The sequence below is a fragment of the Lasioglossum baleicum genome, chromosome 5 (assembly GCF_051020765.1).
Source record: "Lasioglossum baleicum chromosome 5, iyLasBale1, whole genome shotgun sequence".
Classification (NCBI taxonomy): Eukaryota; Metazoa; Arthropoda; class Insecta; order Hymenoptera; family Halictidae; genus Lasioglossum; species Lasioglossum baleicum.
The window spans coordinates 8512947-8529032 of record NC_134933.1 but is presented as its reverse complement, the minus strand read 5'-3'; the positions used below and the strand labels follow the sequence as shown (position 1 = coordinate 8529032).

The following is a 16086-nucleotide window of genomic DNA, read 5'->3' as shown; positions in this document are numbered from 1 at the left end:
TCATAAAAAAGTTATTCTGATTTGAAGTGTGTGTGATATTATGAAAAAATGGGTAGTTGCAATTTAAAATAGTGGACAATTATTTTTATTCATTTTCATTCTTATTAAAGAATGAAAGAAATTATTACTTGGCCCTTGTTTGTTGCAGTTGATGCAAACAATTTCTATTTTGAAGTGTGCGAAAAGGAAAGAATTTGAAAAAGGAAACGCGAGGTGGCGCCACCGCGACGTAAAATGATCTCCCGCGTGGTGAGATCGGTGATGTCATTAGGGTGCAAGATTTTACGCGCATGCGCGGCCAAAACAGTAACGTATCTATATTAGGATGATGAGGTAGCAGAGCATAGCAGAGCCATGAGCAGCCCTGAGGCACTGAGCCAGTTATATTGGCGGGAATGTACCGAAACTCCAGGACGTGTCTTACGAATCACAGAATATACATAAATACACATGTTATACATTCATTTTTCAGAATCAAATTATACTAATTTTTTAAAATTCTGCGAAGTGCTCAAGGTACCCCATTTTATCGAGAATCTTATTTTACTGAGGCTGAAATCGCTGCGCATGCGCGTAAAATATTGCACCGTAACGCAGCACTGATTAAATAGATTGGAAACAGTTTGAAAATGTTTGTCTGATTGGTTAAACGCGATCGAATTGTTCGTCGTTCGATATTTTATTAGAGTTTTATCGCGAGAAAGAATATTGTGCCCGGAGAAATAAAGTAAGAATCAGAAACAAAAGCATATCGATTACTTGTTACATCTTCTAATGTGAGATTTTTCGATTCGAACTTATATTCGAAATTTCATCGTCGCGTTTATCAATCGTGCAAAGAAGGAACGCTGACTTTTCAGAAGCTAGTTTTTCCATACACGGGATCGCATGGTGTCTAATTCTCGGAAGAGGACCTTCGTTTTGTTTCTGTTCGTCTGAAAGTGTCGAAAAAACCGGATGACCGCGGTGTCGTCAACAATGTGCCATTGTATACGGAATACGGACACAGTCGTCTTTCAAGATTCTTGACGTTCGTACACTTAGAGCATACGCAAGATAATATATATTTCAGACAACTAATCGATTGAAATTTGCAGTCAAAAGACTATGATAGACATTCTTAGTGCGGTACGAAATGTAAACACTTCGTACGTATAACCTCAAACCGTGTGTCGAGATTCTTACAAGTTAGTGTGCCGATCTTGCAACTATTTACCGACCATAGTCCTCGTAAGTAGTCCCGCGTACAAGAACGAAAGCTCTAATCAACCAGGGAATTTTCTAGCTGAGGAAGAATCTTCGATGCAAAGATATGCATCACGTGGCTGTTGTTGGTAAGTACATACCTAAATACATACGAAACGAAGAATATATATCGTGCCTCTTTGATTTTCAATTTAATACATCGTGCAATTTTCTTAATGTAACAAATATAGTGAAATAGTACTATCGAATTAAAACCAGAGTAACCAAGTTGAATCACATTTTCCGTTGCAAACGATCACTCTGTACTTTATTTCCAGTAATCGTGATTACAGTTTAGAAACATTTGTCTATAAGTTTGAATATTGTCGGTTTATTCTCCATTCGAATAATTTTTCGCCGTAAGTAGCGCAAAAATTCGAACGATCGTTTCGAACGAAATCGATGGACCTCGAACACAGACGCATACAGTCGGTCACAAAAATCTCGGTCCAACCGAGGGACGTCGAGAAATTTGAAAGAAAGAAATTTGTTCGAATTGTTCTCTTCTTATCATGTTCGCAGTAGTTGTTTATAAATTTAATCTATTTATATTTGGTTATAGACGTGGACGAAAATACCGTAATTATTAGACTGCGGATCTTTATGCAAAATAACAATTGTCTGCATCGATTGCGAGAAATAGAAACTAAATTGAATGTTACTTCTTCCCTTAACGATTTTAATAGAGTAGAAATCATATATCGACAGGTTGAATTTTTAAAATTTTCCAACAATTTTCAATTTTTCGTCTATTCAATTTTCCTATAAATGCATATAAAGATCCGCAGACTAGTAATTATTCGTCAGGTTTCAACTAATACATACAGAAATGTTCATGAAACTTTTTTTGTCAAATTGTCAAATGCACGGAGATTTTCGCGACCGATTCTACATTGATTAGAATTCACGCGTATCGGGTAACCGTCGATACGGAAGGTATCGAAGAGATTTTCGTGACAGAAAAATCTGCGCGGGTAGCTGCAACTTTCTAGCTGCGTTTTCGCTGCATAACAAGTGTCTGCGAAAGGGGTTAAGCCCGGGCAACCGGGGTCGGTCCCCGCCCACCTAGGCGAATCGTGCGTGCTCGTTGAAATTCGGGTCCGCTCGGCTGGCTGGCTAGGCTGCAGGGGCTGTCTGGTTGCTCGCATCAGCCCCGTATAAACCATATCTGAGCCCCCCTTTTACATCCCATAAAATTCACCCTCGGCGCAGCCAGGCTGAACTTCACACCCTATTTAGAGTCGAACTTTTGTAAACATTTTTTCTCTCGTTTTCCCGCGATTGTTTACACACCCATCGGGAAGCGAGAGACACAATGTTGCCGACGCTAGTAATGGTATTGATTCGTAGGGGGATACCTGAGCGCACAGTACGAAGAATCATCTTTTATTTGATTTCCTGCAATTTCTTTTTCACCAATTCGAATATCGCGCGTTCAAGAGCGCTAGCACTATTCTTCTGGCCACTGTCATCGGAGTAACTGTTTATTTGGTAGAATCATAAATAATTTACTGTTTCGTGTCGTCGACGAAATAACGATAACTCTATTAGGTCGTTCGAAGAGTAATTTCGTTTCTTCTTTTTCGATCTTTATGCAAAATAATTGTCTGCGTCGATTGCAAAAAATAGAATCGAAATTCAATGTCATTTCTTCCCTTAACAATGACAACACTGCATTTATTTAAATTTATTGCCATTTTTATAACAATACATATGTGCTTGAATGAAGAAATTCAGTTAATAATTTCTAATGGAAGCATCTTTTTGTAATTTCTATAATTAAAAAATAAAAAATGTGACCGGTCGTGGTGCGGTTAGTGTTAATAATTTTCATAGATATGGAGAAATCATGTATCGACTATAATATATTCATCCGGTGGTAAATACTTTTATAACTACTCGCCGGTGAAGCTCGCAAAAGTTTCAACGTCTCTTTAATCGATCGTACAGTTCGGTTGTTTGCAACCGTGTTCGTCATCTTTCTCTTTATTCTTTGATGTCGCTTTCGTCAAAGGTCACAGGTCGATCCGTAAAAATATAATTCCCGAGGCACGAAAACAATTTCTTTTGAACGATAGGAGACGTTAATTGACCGCTTGCCTATTATTGAAAATATTTGTAACGAGAGGCGTAACTAGCGGGCGCATCACTATTATCGGTGTCCAAGGTGTTATTTTCATAACATTATCATAACCTTTGTTATTGATATGCCACGTGCACCGATGAACCATGAAGGGTTAGTCAAAGCGTTCACATAAATTCGTTATTACAAGCGATTCGACCGATCGAAGCTCTACGAACGAAACGAATGTTGACCCTCGCGAGGCCGCGTCCGGCGCTTTTCATAATTTCATGGCTAGATCCATTTCAACCCTTACATACCAATTCTCTTTTACACCATCAGTATTTTCTGAACCTATTTCTTTCGACAACTTCGCGGCTGGATCCAGTCACATCCTTACACGCCAATTTTTATTTATATCATTAACCCTTTGCACTCGGAGCAATTTTAACTTGAAAATCAAATACTTCTTTCGAACTAGAAAAATTCCATTTTATATGATTTTCCTTCGTTTTATGGACATCAAATTGATATAACACTTAATCGTTTAGTAATTGATTTGATACCCCAACATATTTAATAATCTAAACAACTCTAAACTTTAGAGTCTGAAGTGACTGATCGCTAATCATTTAAACTGGCGGCTAGAAAATTCAAGATTAGCCGGCACGATTGCAATTCCCAGTAAAAATGGACCTCTAGCACAAAATTCGACATTCGCTGGGGGGTTTCGAGTTACATATTTTCTAAACCCGCGCGAATGATTTGGGTTACGAAGCGTTAAGACGATTATTCGGCAAAATGAAGAATAACCGCGACGGGCCAAGAGCCGGACAAATATTCCTAGGCTCGGTAGGTACACGGTCAAACGAATTTCTAGTGGCCATTAGGGGATGGTTCGGGCGCTTTAGTTTAAAGGAGGGTACGCTTCTCAATTCGTTCGCCGGTAAGTGTTTATCAGAGACGCGATAACGCCCGGGTCCGATAAGAGATCAGGAACCGGCAAAGGGTTGGCGTTGCACGGGAGGCACGGGGTGGGAGGATTGTCCTGAGCCCGGCGCACGAATTCAGGGTGACTCTGTTGCTGGTGGCGCGGGTGGCGGGTGGCTGGTTGCAGCCGCCGTGCGTGTTTACCCGCCGCTCTGTGGAGGTCGCTCGGTAGCTCTACCTGGGGACGGGTTCGCGGGTGAAAGAGCACGACGGTACAGGAGGAAAGAGGAGCGTTGCGGGGCTGGAGTGGCAAAGAGGCCGCCAAGAGAAGGGAAAACGAGCTGGCGAGCGCGGAGAGACGAGAAACGAATAAAGAAAGAAAGAGAGGGAGAGAGAGAGAGAGAGAAGCCAGGTCTCCGAAATGACCGAGGAAAGAATAACAGAAAATCGTTTGTTAGCGACCGGTGGAGGATCGAAAGAGGATTAGAGAATGCTCTCTGCCAGGGTTAGGTAGCGAATCGGAGACAGAGCGAATGCAAGGGGAAAGCGAGATGGATAATCAGGAAGATAAGGGATTCGAAATAACAAGAGAGGCCGGGGAAAGAGCGACACAATAGAGAGAAGGATAGTTGGCGTCAAGAGAAGGAGGGGTAGAGGGAGAGAGGGGGATGGATGGGAGAGGAGGGGCTGACCATTCGAAGGGGTTGCAGGAAAAAGAGAAAGAGACACACACACGCACACAACGTGCGGACGTTGAAATAATAAAAGGAAAGAGAGACCGTGGCACCGAGAGAGAATCGGATCGAACGGGGAAAAGAGAAAGAGACGAAAACCGCGGGGAATGGGCGAGGGGTGGCGCGGGAGAGAGGGCGGCCGAGCATTTGTGCGCAACCGGTACGACGCAGACGGCTCGACTATATACTTGGTTCAACGACCACCGCCCTAGTCTCGTCCAACCCCGAAGTACCGGGCGGCTCGGTGGTCGCGCGCGCGGTTGGGGGTGGGAGGAGAGAGAGAGGGAGAACGAGCCAGGGGGATGAAAGGGAAGCGGCGGGTGGAGTTGCGGGGATGATTTGCCAGGGTTGCGAAGAGGGATGGCGCGCGGGGGGTAGCACGGGAGAGAGAGGAGGGCAAGGGAGAGGGTACCAAGGCGGGTCGGTGTCGAGCGGAACGAGCCACGGGCCAGTTCCGTCTCGAGTCCAGGAGTAGAAGAGCTACTGGCCGCTTGTCTGCTCCCTTCTTTCGCTATAGTTTCATTTCTTTCCGTTTTAGTTAATTCTTCAGTTCCGATTGATTGACATATTGTACACCGAAGAGGAGACATTTAAATATCTATATATATGTATGTATATACATATAGATATATATGTAGATATATATATATATATATATATATATATAAATTTTTAGTATTCAAATACACATCTATCATTGAAGCATAGTATAAAAGAAAACGCGCGCGCGCTAGTACACATCACACATCCAGCGGGTCGTATACGTGCAACCGTGTAGAGGTGCATCACGTTGCGGCTTCATTCAGACACAGATCTACAATACACACAGACGTAAACGTATCGGCGAGTACAGAAACAACAGTCTCACGTCCACGTATACACAGAGATACATACATACTAAAAACATACGCATACATACGTACATACAAATATACATATATATTGTATACATATATTGTATGTACATCGATACGTCGAAGCGCGAGCGCGGACGTATTTTTTCGATTCTGATAGATAATTCGAGATAGCCGCGCGCCGAACTATAGCACACGCGAGACAACGTGCGTGCAACGCGATCAACACATCCGTCGTTCCGTTCTGGTGATTACTGTCGACGACGACAAGTACCCGGCGTACCCGGTCCCGATGCGTGGACACACCCGCCGCCATCCAGCGTATCTGTAGATCAGTACCCGGCCGGCCAGGTGTGCAAACCCGCGTAGTACCTGCGTTCTCTGTCCATCCGATGCGCGAGCAACAAGCCCGCAGCTCCATTCACTTTTAGGAAACGTAATTCTCGCATTCAGGTACGTGCTGCACCATCTCTCTTCTCTCTTCGTTCTTGCCTGTACCAAACGTTTAAATCCAACTCTGTTCTCGCCACAAGGGAGGGCTGCCAAATTCGAACCTGCGCCTTCGTCGAATCACCACGTAGAAAGACAAACATTTGCAGTATTATCGTGCTTTTGGGATTGATTGGAGAAGAAAATATGTACATACAGTGTTATTAGTGGTATCGATTGTGAGCTATGTTATCAACTTTGTGTATTCGGCTACCCTCTCTTATGTGTCGAGAGCATCTTCGCAGAAAATCTGATACGGTTGTTCTAGTGTCAGCATGCTCGTATTTTAAAGCTAGTAGAATAATACAGAAGTTCGCTTGAAAGAAGATTGTTTATTATTGCTTTTAGAAAAGCCATTGTCTTTTTACGCGGTCGAGCTTTTATATATCGCTGCACCTTTCAGGAAAGAGAAATTGTGGATTACGTATTGGTACAGTTAGAAATCATCCTCGGACGAGATCATCGATCTTTCTTCTGTCATCCTTTATCCCTGTAAGATCGAGAAATCGGGAAACGTTCATTAACCACAGCAGTTCAGATTTCAGTATTTCGTACAGAAAATATATTGTCTTGTCGTTTCTTTATTCTCCCTAGAATTTTTAAAAAAAATGTTGACTTACGTCTCGCGAGCACAAGGATTTCAACTTCCATTGTAGCGATCGGCCGGTCTACGAGATTGAATTTTGTGCTCCGAGTCCTTGAAGATCGATGGATATCTGTTGGTTCTCGTTCGAGGGTCGCGGTGTTGTGATTGCTAAAAATGATTGTGCATGTGTCTTATATTCTGTGCTTTAATTCTGTCTGCAATGATAGTGTTAACAAGTTGCCGTTTACTCTTGTGCCGGCATTTAACCATTTACAGTATCGAATTTACCTTATCCGACAATTCAAAGAGTTCTTTAGGAATCATGTGTGTTTCACCGTACACAGAGCTTGCGATTACAATGCATAGGAAAACTTTGTCCCATCAAAATTTGCAGCGACATCTTTCGAACATAAAAAGTTGAGAAGCAACTACGAGTGGTCACGCGAGAGTTAAACGTTCTAGCAAGTTAGAAATAATATAAGAAAGAAGTTTCACTCGAAGAAGTTTCTTCTTCGTGCATCTTTACGATCGCGTAAAAATTCGCTGCAACCATCTTTCTCCGAGGAAACATTAAATGGAGCGAAAGAGCAATGCTCGAGTCTTTCGTAATGATAACTTACTCCAACGAGGCCTGTATTATAGTTCGCGAGGAAAGTTCCGTCGTTTGTCGCCTCGGTCACGCGACCGCTCGCGAAAACAGTAAATTAATTACGTTTGCGGCAACACCTCCGCTCAGTTCAGCGACGAACCGCGCGAGTTTCGATAGAAAACTGTCTCGGTTTTCTCTGTTTCCGTCCTCTAACCCTCTGCACTCGACTGCCCCTCACAGAGAACATTCTAATCTCATTAGCAATTCATATGGCCTTTTTACGAGATGTAAAATTCTTACGATCCCGATTTTCATCAGTTTGGTTCGGATATTAACGCTTTATCTACCGGAAGCCTATTAATAATGTTTTCAATAATCCTGCTGCACTAAAAGGAATTTTTCCTTGTGGCGTCAATAATCTTCTGTTCACGCACAGCACACCATTTTTTCTTTCGTGCACTGCATTTTTACCCTAGCGTTGATACCACGTAACTTTGATTTTGCATATTTAATGCAATGACAAAAACATGTTTGGGAGGTTAGAATATATCACGATTTTAGGTAATAACTAGACAGCGGATGTTTATGCAAAATAAAATTTTTTTACACGAATTACAACAAACTGGAGTGAAACAGAAATTTATTTAATGTCTTAATATATTTAATAGGTTGAATATAACATAACAGTATCTTTAAATTATTCCTTATTCTTACTGTTTTACGTTACACCTACTAATTTTTGGCATAAATGCATAAAATCCGCCGTCTAGTAGTAACAAATAGAAGCAATGCCATCTCTCCATGAGAAACGAAATTGCTTTCGGAACGATCTAGTAATTTCGGTCGAATCCCGAGGAGTACGTAGACGGAACAGTTTACCTGTCGATTGGAGGATTCGGGAGGAGCAGCGAGAATAGGGAGTCGCTATCTGTTTGTCTTAGCTGGTTTGCGAGGCACCTTTGCCCTGTTCTTGCTGGTGGCCAGCTCCAAACCGCCCCTCGTCAGCTGATTAAAATCGATAATGGTGAGCCTCGGCTCAACGGGATGTCTCGACAGAGGCTGTACCCCGACGAGCGGTGCCCCGGGGCTCCGGAACCTGTAGCTCCGGTTCCTGCACCCGCCGACGCCCGTTCCACTTCCACTTCCGGTCCCAAGCTGGCTCATCCGCGTGCCGCTCATTGATCGGTAACCGCCGCTCGCCGGCGGCACCGCTGCCTCCTCCTGGAAGTATCTGCCGATCGAACCCGTGAATTCCGGTTTCCTTCTCAAATTCCTACTGTTCGATCATTTTACCCCTTCTACGCGATCTTCTCGCTACGTATTAACCCTTAAGCCGTACAGTACAGACACTTTCAAAAAGACGATAATTCTCTTAACACCAAATCTACCAAGCATGAACACTAAGCCTACCGATCACCAAAAGCGATTAACATATTTCAGCTTGCAAAAATGACGAGGCTCTATTTATTTAGATTTTCTGCAATTTTTACAACAATATTTGCTTGGATACCGAATTTTATCGAATCAATTTCCACGTAAGTAACTTCATAATTTCAATAATTATGAAATGAGAACTATAAAACCGGTCATTTGACCGGCAGTGGTAGGTTTAGTGTTAACACTAACCGTACCGGCTACAAGATGTGTCGGATACACACATTGTTTGATAAAAATGGCAAGATTGAACTTATTTAGATCTTTCATCATTTTTATAATAACACGTGATTAAATGAAGAAATGTGTATTGAATAATTCCTGACGGAAGCATCTTTATAGTTTCAATAATTAAAGAAACCGGTTGTTGTATGGTTTTGTGTTAAACGTGAATGGTATTCTACTTTTTAACGAACACCTACTCGAGTGTAGAAATTTCTTCAATAATTTCTTAACGTTTGCAATCGGAGCTATTTTAACTCGAAAATGAAATATTTCTTCCGATCTATTGGGTTGGCAAGAAAGTAATTTTGGTATTCTAAGGTGAAATAAAACCGAATTTCTTTATTCAAGCGATGAATTTTCATCAATAAAATACTTTCTTATTTATTCTTTTTGGCAAAAGATTATCGCACAAAAGGGAAAATATCTTATTTATTAAAAATCGTTGCTTGAATAAAAAGATTGAGCTCTATTTCACTCGATTTTTGAGATTTTATAAATCTATCTGCAATCGATTAGATACGGATATATTCAATAATGTAAACAATATTTTGAATAATGCTACAGCAATTTGTAGAAAATGTTGAACGGAAGGTCTAATTGAAAATAAGTGTTCGCGTTCAGGCGTAAAAAGATCGAGCCGGTTCTCCACCGGGCAAAATGTAATCCGAGCGGAACATTTTCCAGTTTTATTGATAGCGGGACTTGTGCTCATTGTCTCGTGGAAAGCTGCCTGGGAAATAGGCAAGGGGAAAGAGACAAGTACAGGCCAGACAATGAAACGCTCTAGGATCCTCTAGTAACATGTAACGAGGGTGCGTCGGCGTTTCTGTCCCTGGAATACGAAATGAGATAGGGAAATGTTCGACTCGTGCTGCAGCAGAAAGAGCACAGTTCTCTCGTTAAATTTTTCCCGATTTCCTAGCTGTTTTCGCGGTGGAAATTACTCGGTGATTTTCTAAGGTGATCGAAACGGTTTTAATTACTCGTGGATGCTGGCGAAGTGCACAGGAGCGGGTGTCCTGGAGGTCCTTGGCCGGGGCTCTCTGGGAACTCGATGTCTCGGTCTGGATTGACGTGATTTTTTCATGGACGGTTGATCGGGAAGACCAGCTGGGATCAGGCCCATCAGTTTGTAGTATTCTAAGAACACGCGGGCCAGATTGCGACCTATTCTATAATCTACAATACGATTTTTTAGTTAAGATTCTACACTTTCTCTGGAGTTGAATCGCTCGAACGTTGTTTTTCTTCAAAACGCTTCGAACAGACACACGTTGAAACGTATTTGAAGAAACAGTGTTAGCACCCTCGAAGGGGTTAGACTTGCGAAATTGGTTTACGACAGACTTCGGAAGACTGCCCCTTAGTAAACGGGATAAAAAGGGATGAGAACAAAAGGATACAGCCCTCCTCCGTATACGGGAATATCCCGGACGCCGTCTTCCTATTGTACCCATACATGGACACCTCGATGCTGTAGCAGTTGACGTGCTCCTTCAGAATGGAGCAGAGATAGCGTCTCGCGGTCCCGGACTTGTGAGAGTCCTGATTGTACATCGTGTTCCCGATCTCGTAGTCTTCGGCGTGTTGCGCCAGCAACTTCGGTAGAACGATGTGCCTCTCGTACCTGAGAGGCTGGCAGCCGTCGGTTAGATAGCGTCGTTTGCAAATTGAAAATTAAAGCTCGAGCTGAGGAACAACTTAGCGAAAACTAGAGTGGGTCTGTTCCAACAGCTGTCGCTATGTCGCTATGTCCACACTGAAACATCATCGAGTTATAGTTTGTCGCCTCTTGTTGCCTTCTACTTTTATTCGCTAGAAAAAATTAGCTCGATGGTGCTTCAGTGTGGACACAGCTTCACTCCCGCAATCACAGACGTCGAAATATTACGACGTTAATTTTTGTCTGAATAGCTCAGGGACCAGGCCATTTGAACAATCACGACTAGTGTTCGGAGTCGGAAGAACCGGTCTCAGTTACCTGTACACGTCGTCGTACGTGTTCCCATAGACGAACAGTCCAGTAGCGTTCGTGTGCGCGTGTAGATCCAACACACAGTCCAAAGGGGTCCGAGAGTTCTTGTCCAGGTTCTTCAGCATAGGTTTGATGGCCACCAGAGCAGGGTGTAGCCAGTCGGATATCTTGTTCCACGCTCGGTTCAGGTCTGCGCCCAGAGCTGTGGATCTTCAAAGCCGATCGATTCGTTTTGCACATGCCGAAGGATTCTGCTGGGTGTGCTCTAACAGCAACACATTGTCTAACAGCGAAAATTAAAAAATCTTTACTTTTTCCTTCGTAATTGCGACCGATAACAATTTTTAAAGAGACTATTTACACATTAGCTAGTAAACCAATCCTGCTAACGTCTCAAAAAAAGACTTGAGCTGTTGGGTCCAATTTTGAAAAAGTTGTACGAATACTTCGTACACCCACTGTATAGTATAAGGCTAAATAACAAAAAGTGTTGTGCAACGAATTCGGCAACGTTGTTCGGCCCGTATAACATTTTTGCCTTATTTATATCCATATTCCGACGATGTGTCACTGTTAGAACCTGGAGCACCCTGTACAGACTCGCTCACCTGTAATTTCCGAGATAAACTCCGTCGGGGTTCATCATCGGAACAATCTTGAACACGACATAGTTCCTGAGGACTTGAGCGATGGGATGGCAGCTGACCAGGAAGTCCATCAGGCCCTGGCAGACGAAAGATGAGGGCGATTCACCCGGATGAACCCTCGCTAAGATCACCACCACCTTCCTCGAACGCTCCTGCGTGTCGTCCAGGTTCGAGGCTATCGTGATCAGCTCGATCTTCCGCTTCTGTATGGACGTGGCCAGCGTCTCCCGCTTGGTGCACGCGATCCTCGTGCACAGGTTGTCCAAGTGCGCCAGGTAGCGGTTGTAGGAGTACGGATAGGTCAGCGCGAATTGGTAGATCTCCTCCTCGCGGTCGAACGAGAACGCGAAGCTGAGAACGTAGTGGTTCTGGTGCTGCGCCGACTTGTAGTAGAACACCTGGGTAGCGAGAAATTGACAATCCTCTAGTATTCTGCGTCAACGAGAAGGTGGCAGAAATTTCAGTGTCCTCACTCTTAAGGTGGTGGACTCGTTTCCAGGATTTTTGACTACTGGAAGACCCCATTTTTGCATTATCGAGAAAGGAGAAGGCATATTCCGCAACCTGGAAATCCTAGATATGAGTCTACCCCCTGAATTCTACAGTAAAGTCGCGATCTAGATCCCATCGCCTGTTCCGAGCAGCGACCAAAGTATTGTAAATGAAATATTATTCTTAAATAGTTACGAATTTAATAAAGAAAGTGCTTAAAACCTACTATGCAGTTTTGATTTCCAAGATTCGAGTACTACTTGTGAAAGTTTCGATTACTTATAAACGAAGTTTATTAGAATTATTACGAAGTACTTATAAGTATCTTTTCGAAACTTGTAAGTACTCATTCCGAGGTTCGATAACTACTTGTATACAATGAATACTTTTCAAGTATAATCATAGAAATTTTTATTGCTTTTAAGTAATAATCGAAACCCATGGAATTGATCCCATCCCTAAAATCCTCAGGGAGCTAGATCGCGACTTTACTGTAGCGTAGTAGGGACGTAAGGTTCTGAAAGGACAATGGGAAGTCGTGACCGCGACGCTCTATCCAGTCACAGTCGATAGGTCCGTTTGTTTTCTTCGGCGAACGACTCAGGATATTGCGAAATACTTGTAACGCGAAGTGGGGGAGATGTCAGGTAGTGTGGACATTTTCTCGTGGACGAGGAATACTCTATTTTTGTTGACGTCTCATAACGTGGTACTCGCAAGGAATGCGAAACAGAATGCACACAATTGAGTCACAAGTATTCCCGCTATTTGTTGAGAAGATTACTACTACTACTAATTCAGGTGTATCGCATCGCGTGACGGTGACCTTCGCTCCTCTTGCCCCTGTCCTGTCCCGCGTCACATTATGAGACACTGACAATACATTGCTGTTCAGCTATCACCTATACGGGCAATTTATTTTACTTCTCCGGATATAAACAAATCTGTGGACAACAAACCACGACCTTTCGGGCAACGGTTACATGTATCCGTCGCACGCTTTGTCGTTATTGGCTGCAGACTTACGCGGTTAATAATAAACACACTTTGTTGTCTAATGACGAGTACAGGTATGTTTACCAGAAATGTTTTATCCAAATATAGAAGAAGTACTGAAAACTGCAATTATGTATATATGAGATAGGCTCAAAATACATATAGGAGTTCAAGTAAAAGAGGTACACAGCACATTTTAAAGTTTTTTATTCAAACAAAGGTTTCTGAAAATTCCTATAGGTATGTCAAGATCAAGTTCAAATATAGAAGACTCGTATCAAATATAGAAGATCTGGCAACCCTAAGTACAGGAAACAAATTTTAAAAAAGCAGCAAAAACGAAGCGAAACCACCGCCACAAGACTCGCTGAACAGCGATCCTCTAGCAGACCAATTTCTGAACATTCTCATAAGTCCTCAGCAGTTTATAATACTTTACTTCCGATGTATGTGACGCGTGACTCGCAAGAAGAAATGGAATTTCGATGAAAGAAAATGTTGCAGACAAAAGGATGTATTATTCAATCTCCCGATAGTGGACGCTTTCGACGACTCTACCGGCGCCAATGCTTGCGTCCAGTTTCGCTTAAAGCCGTTGTTTATCAATTCTTCTGAGCATTTGCATTTGATTGCACAGTCTCCAATTTAATTCACCGGGAGCTGAGCACATAGTTAGACTTTGCCTTTGAAATGCTGAATCAAAGTGGATCCAAACATCGTTTTTTAAAGGTTGCCAGGGTTAACATCGCTGTATCGATGAATGTATTATCTGACGTTATCCGCAAGGTTATTTGAAGGTCGATATTTTTAGCTGATACATATCTAGACTAGCATTCTACCAAAATTTTTCGTTGGCACGATTCGATGATTTAGAGTTTGCAGTGACTAGACTGCGGATTTTATCATTTCAAGAATTTCAAACTACTTTTATATTATTCTTGACTTACTGAAACGAGTAAGAAAAGAATGATTTTCATTTTGCATAAGAACCCGCAGTCTAGTAATGACTTACTTGATCCCTGGGAATTCTCTGCCATTTCGACCTGGTGCTGCTCTTGACCAACGGCGTCATTCCGTTCCGAAACAGGTTCGTGCTCTTCGAGATGTTGACGATGTTGAAAACGACCCGTTGCTCCGCCTTCACGTTGTCCACGGTGAAATTGAACCACAGTCGTAGGCGGGGGTTGCAGGTGTCCGGTCTGATGAACAGATCGTACTCGAACTCGGAGATAAGGTCGACCCTGCCCAGGTTGCCGGTCTCGAAAGAGGCGTCGAAGCAGATGTGGCCCTTCTTCGCCTTCCCGCTGTGACCAGGAGGTCGCATGATCATCTTGTTCACATTGCCCAAACCTCCCTCCGTATCGCTATCCTCGCTATCTGCAACACCAATTTTCCAGCTGAAGCGCTCGAACTTCCAACTTTCGAATTCCTCTCCGAATTCCCCACGAAGCTTTCCGAATTCCGTGGAAGCTTCCGAGGAGAACTCGAAGGTTCCCGATTCTTTAGCATCCGCGCATTTCCGGGCATAGTTCATGCACTGAGATCGTTTCGAGCTTCAACGAAACGGTGATGGACACTTCAATCTTCAAACCTTGCCAGTAAACGATACTCTAAAAACTAATTTCAACACTTACAAGACTTCGTTTAAACCCCTTGCCGTATTTTAACGAGTCAGACTCGCGACGAAGATTATTTGATCAAAGTCTAACAAATATGAATGTTACGCCTTTCTTTTTAGATGAAATCAAACTTGATTCGTTTGTAATCGATGGACCGCGGATTTTATGCATTTATGAGAAAAACAGGCAGTTGCAATTTAGAACAGTGGACAAATTAAACTAATTTAAGAACATCGATGTATTAGTTGCAGCTTACGAACATTATCGAAGATTTAAGCATTAAAATAAACGTACCCACACGAAAAATGTAAATTTTCTTTTCTCTTCTACGACATTTCCCGGGATAAAGGCGTTTTAATCACTGCAACTGTAAAGAAAATGTGACGGCAAGGGGTTCAAACTGAAACGGAGATCGTTTAAAACCGACTCGTGTGAAGGAAAATAAACGAAGATCGTTTAAACGCCGCGCCGAAATTATTAGTTAGTCTAGTAATCAATATTTAAGGAATAGAATAAATGTAGTCACACGAAAGATATAAATTTTATTTTCTCTTCTACGACATTTTCCGGGATAAAGACGATTTAATCACTGCCACTTTTAAGAAAATGTGACGGCAAGGGGTTCAAACTGAAACGGAGATCGTTTGAAACCGACTCGTGTGAAGGAAAATAAACGAAGATCGTTTAAACGCCGCGCCGAAATTATTAGTTAGTCTAGTAATCAATATTTAAGGAATAGAATAAATGTAGCCACACGAAAGATATAAATTTTATTTTCTCTTCTACGACATTTTCCGGGATAAAGACGATTTAATCACTGCCACTTTTAAGAAAATGTGACGGCAAGGGGTTCAAACTGAAACGGAGATCGTTTAAAACCGAATCGTGTGAAGGCAAAGAAACGAGTATCGTTTAAACGCCGCGGCGAATCGTGTAAAGGTGTCTTGGATCGGCAAGGAGTCTCGAGGATCGATTTCACGACGAATAGATCGGCAAGGAGGATGGCGAATTTGCGAACCGTTTCTTTGATAGAGGCTGGTGTGCTCGAGAGGGTCGCGGCCCTCTCCGAGAGCCATCCTCTGAGGACAGCGTTCGCTGATCCACCGGGCAGAAGACGCGCGAATAGACTGACTCCGAATAAGCCTTGCCGAGAGCTGGTGGGTGCTCCGCTTCCACCTACGACCTACGCGGATAACTCTGAAACGACCG

At 42.8% G+C, this 16086-nt stretch overlaps 2 protein-coding genes across 17 annotated transcripts in view; one reads left to right on the top strand and one right to left on the bottom strand.

Moving 5' to 3' along the window:
* Positions 1 to 1310: 1310 nt before the first annotated feature.
* Positions 1311 to 16086, top strand: part of LOC143208599 (ELAV-like protein 1) — an 88123-nt gene continuing 73347 nt past the window's right edge. For 8 of the 16 annotated variants that reach the window (XM_076423124.1, XM_076423122.1, XM_076423125.1 and 5 more), the window contains exons 1-2: positions 5418 to 5579; positions 5952 to 6278. The gene's annotated coding sequence lies outside the window, so the exon portion shown is untranslated. Of the gene's footprint in view, positions 1335 to 5415; positions 5580 to 5951; positions 6279 to 16086 lie in introns of those variants that run through there. The other 8 variants (XM_076423117.1, XM_076423115.1, XM_076423106.1 and 5 more) reach the window with 4 other exon arrangements.
* On the bottom strand, positions 8376 to 15953 carry LOC143208603 (cytosolic carboxypeptidase 6). The gene is made up of 7 exons (XM_076423130.1): positions 15896 to 15953; positions 14271 to 14635; positions 11732 to 12168; positions 11130 to 11333; positions 10552 to 10775; positions 10132 to 10327; positions 8376 to 8720 (listed from the first exon to the last, which is right to left on the bottom strand). Exons 1-7 carry the CDS (start codon positions 15951 to 15953, stop codon positions 8414 to 8416), a joined length of 1791 nt encoding a protein of 596 aa, XP_076279245.1. The 3' UTR covers positions 8376 to 8413.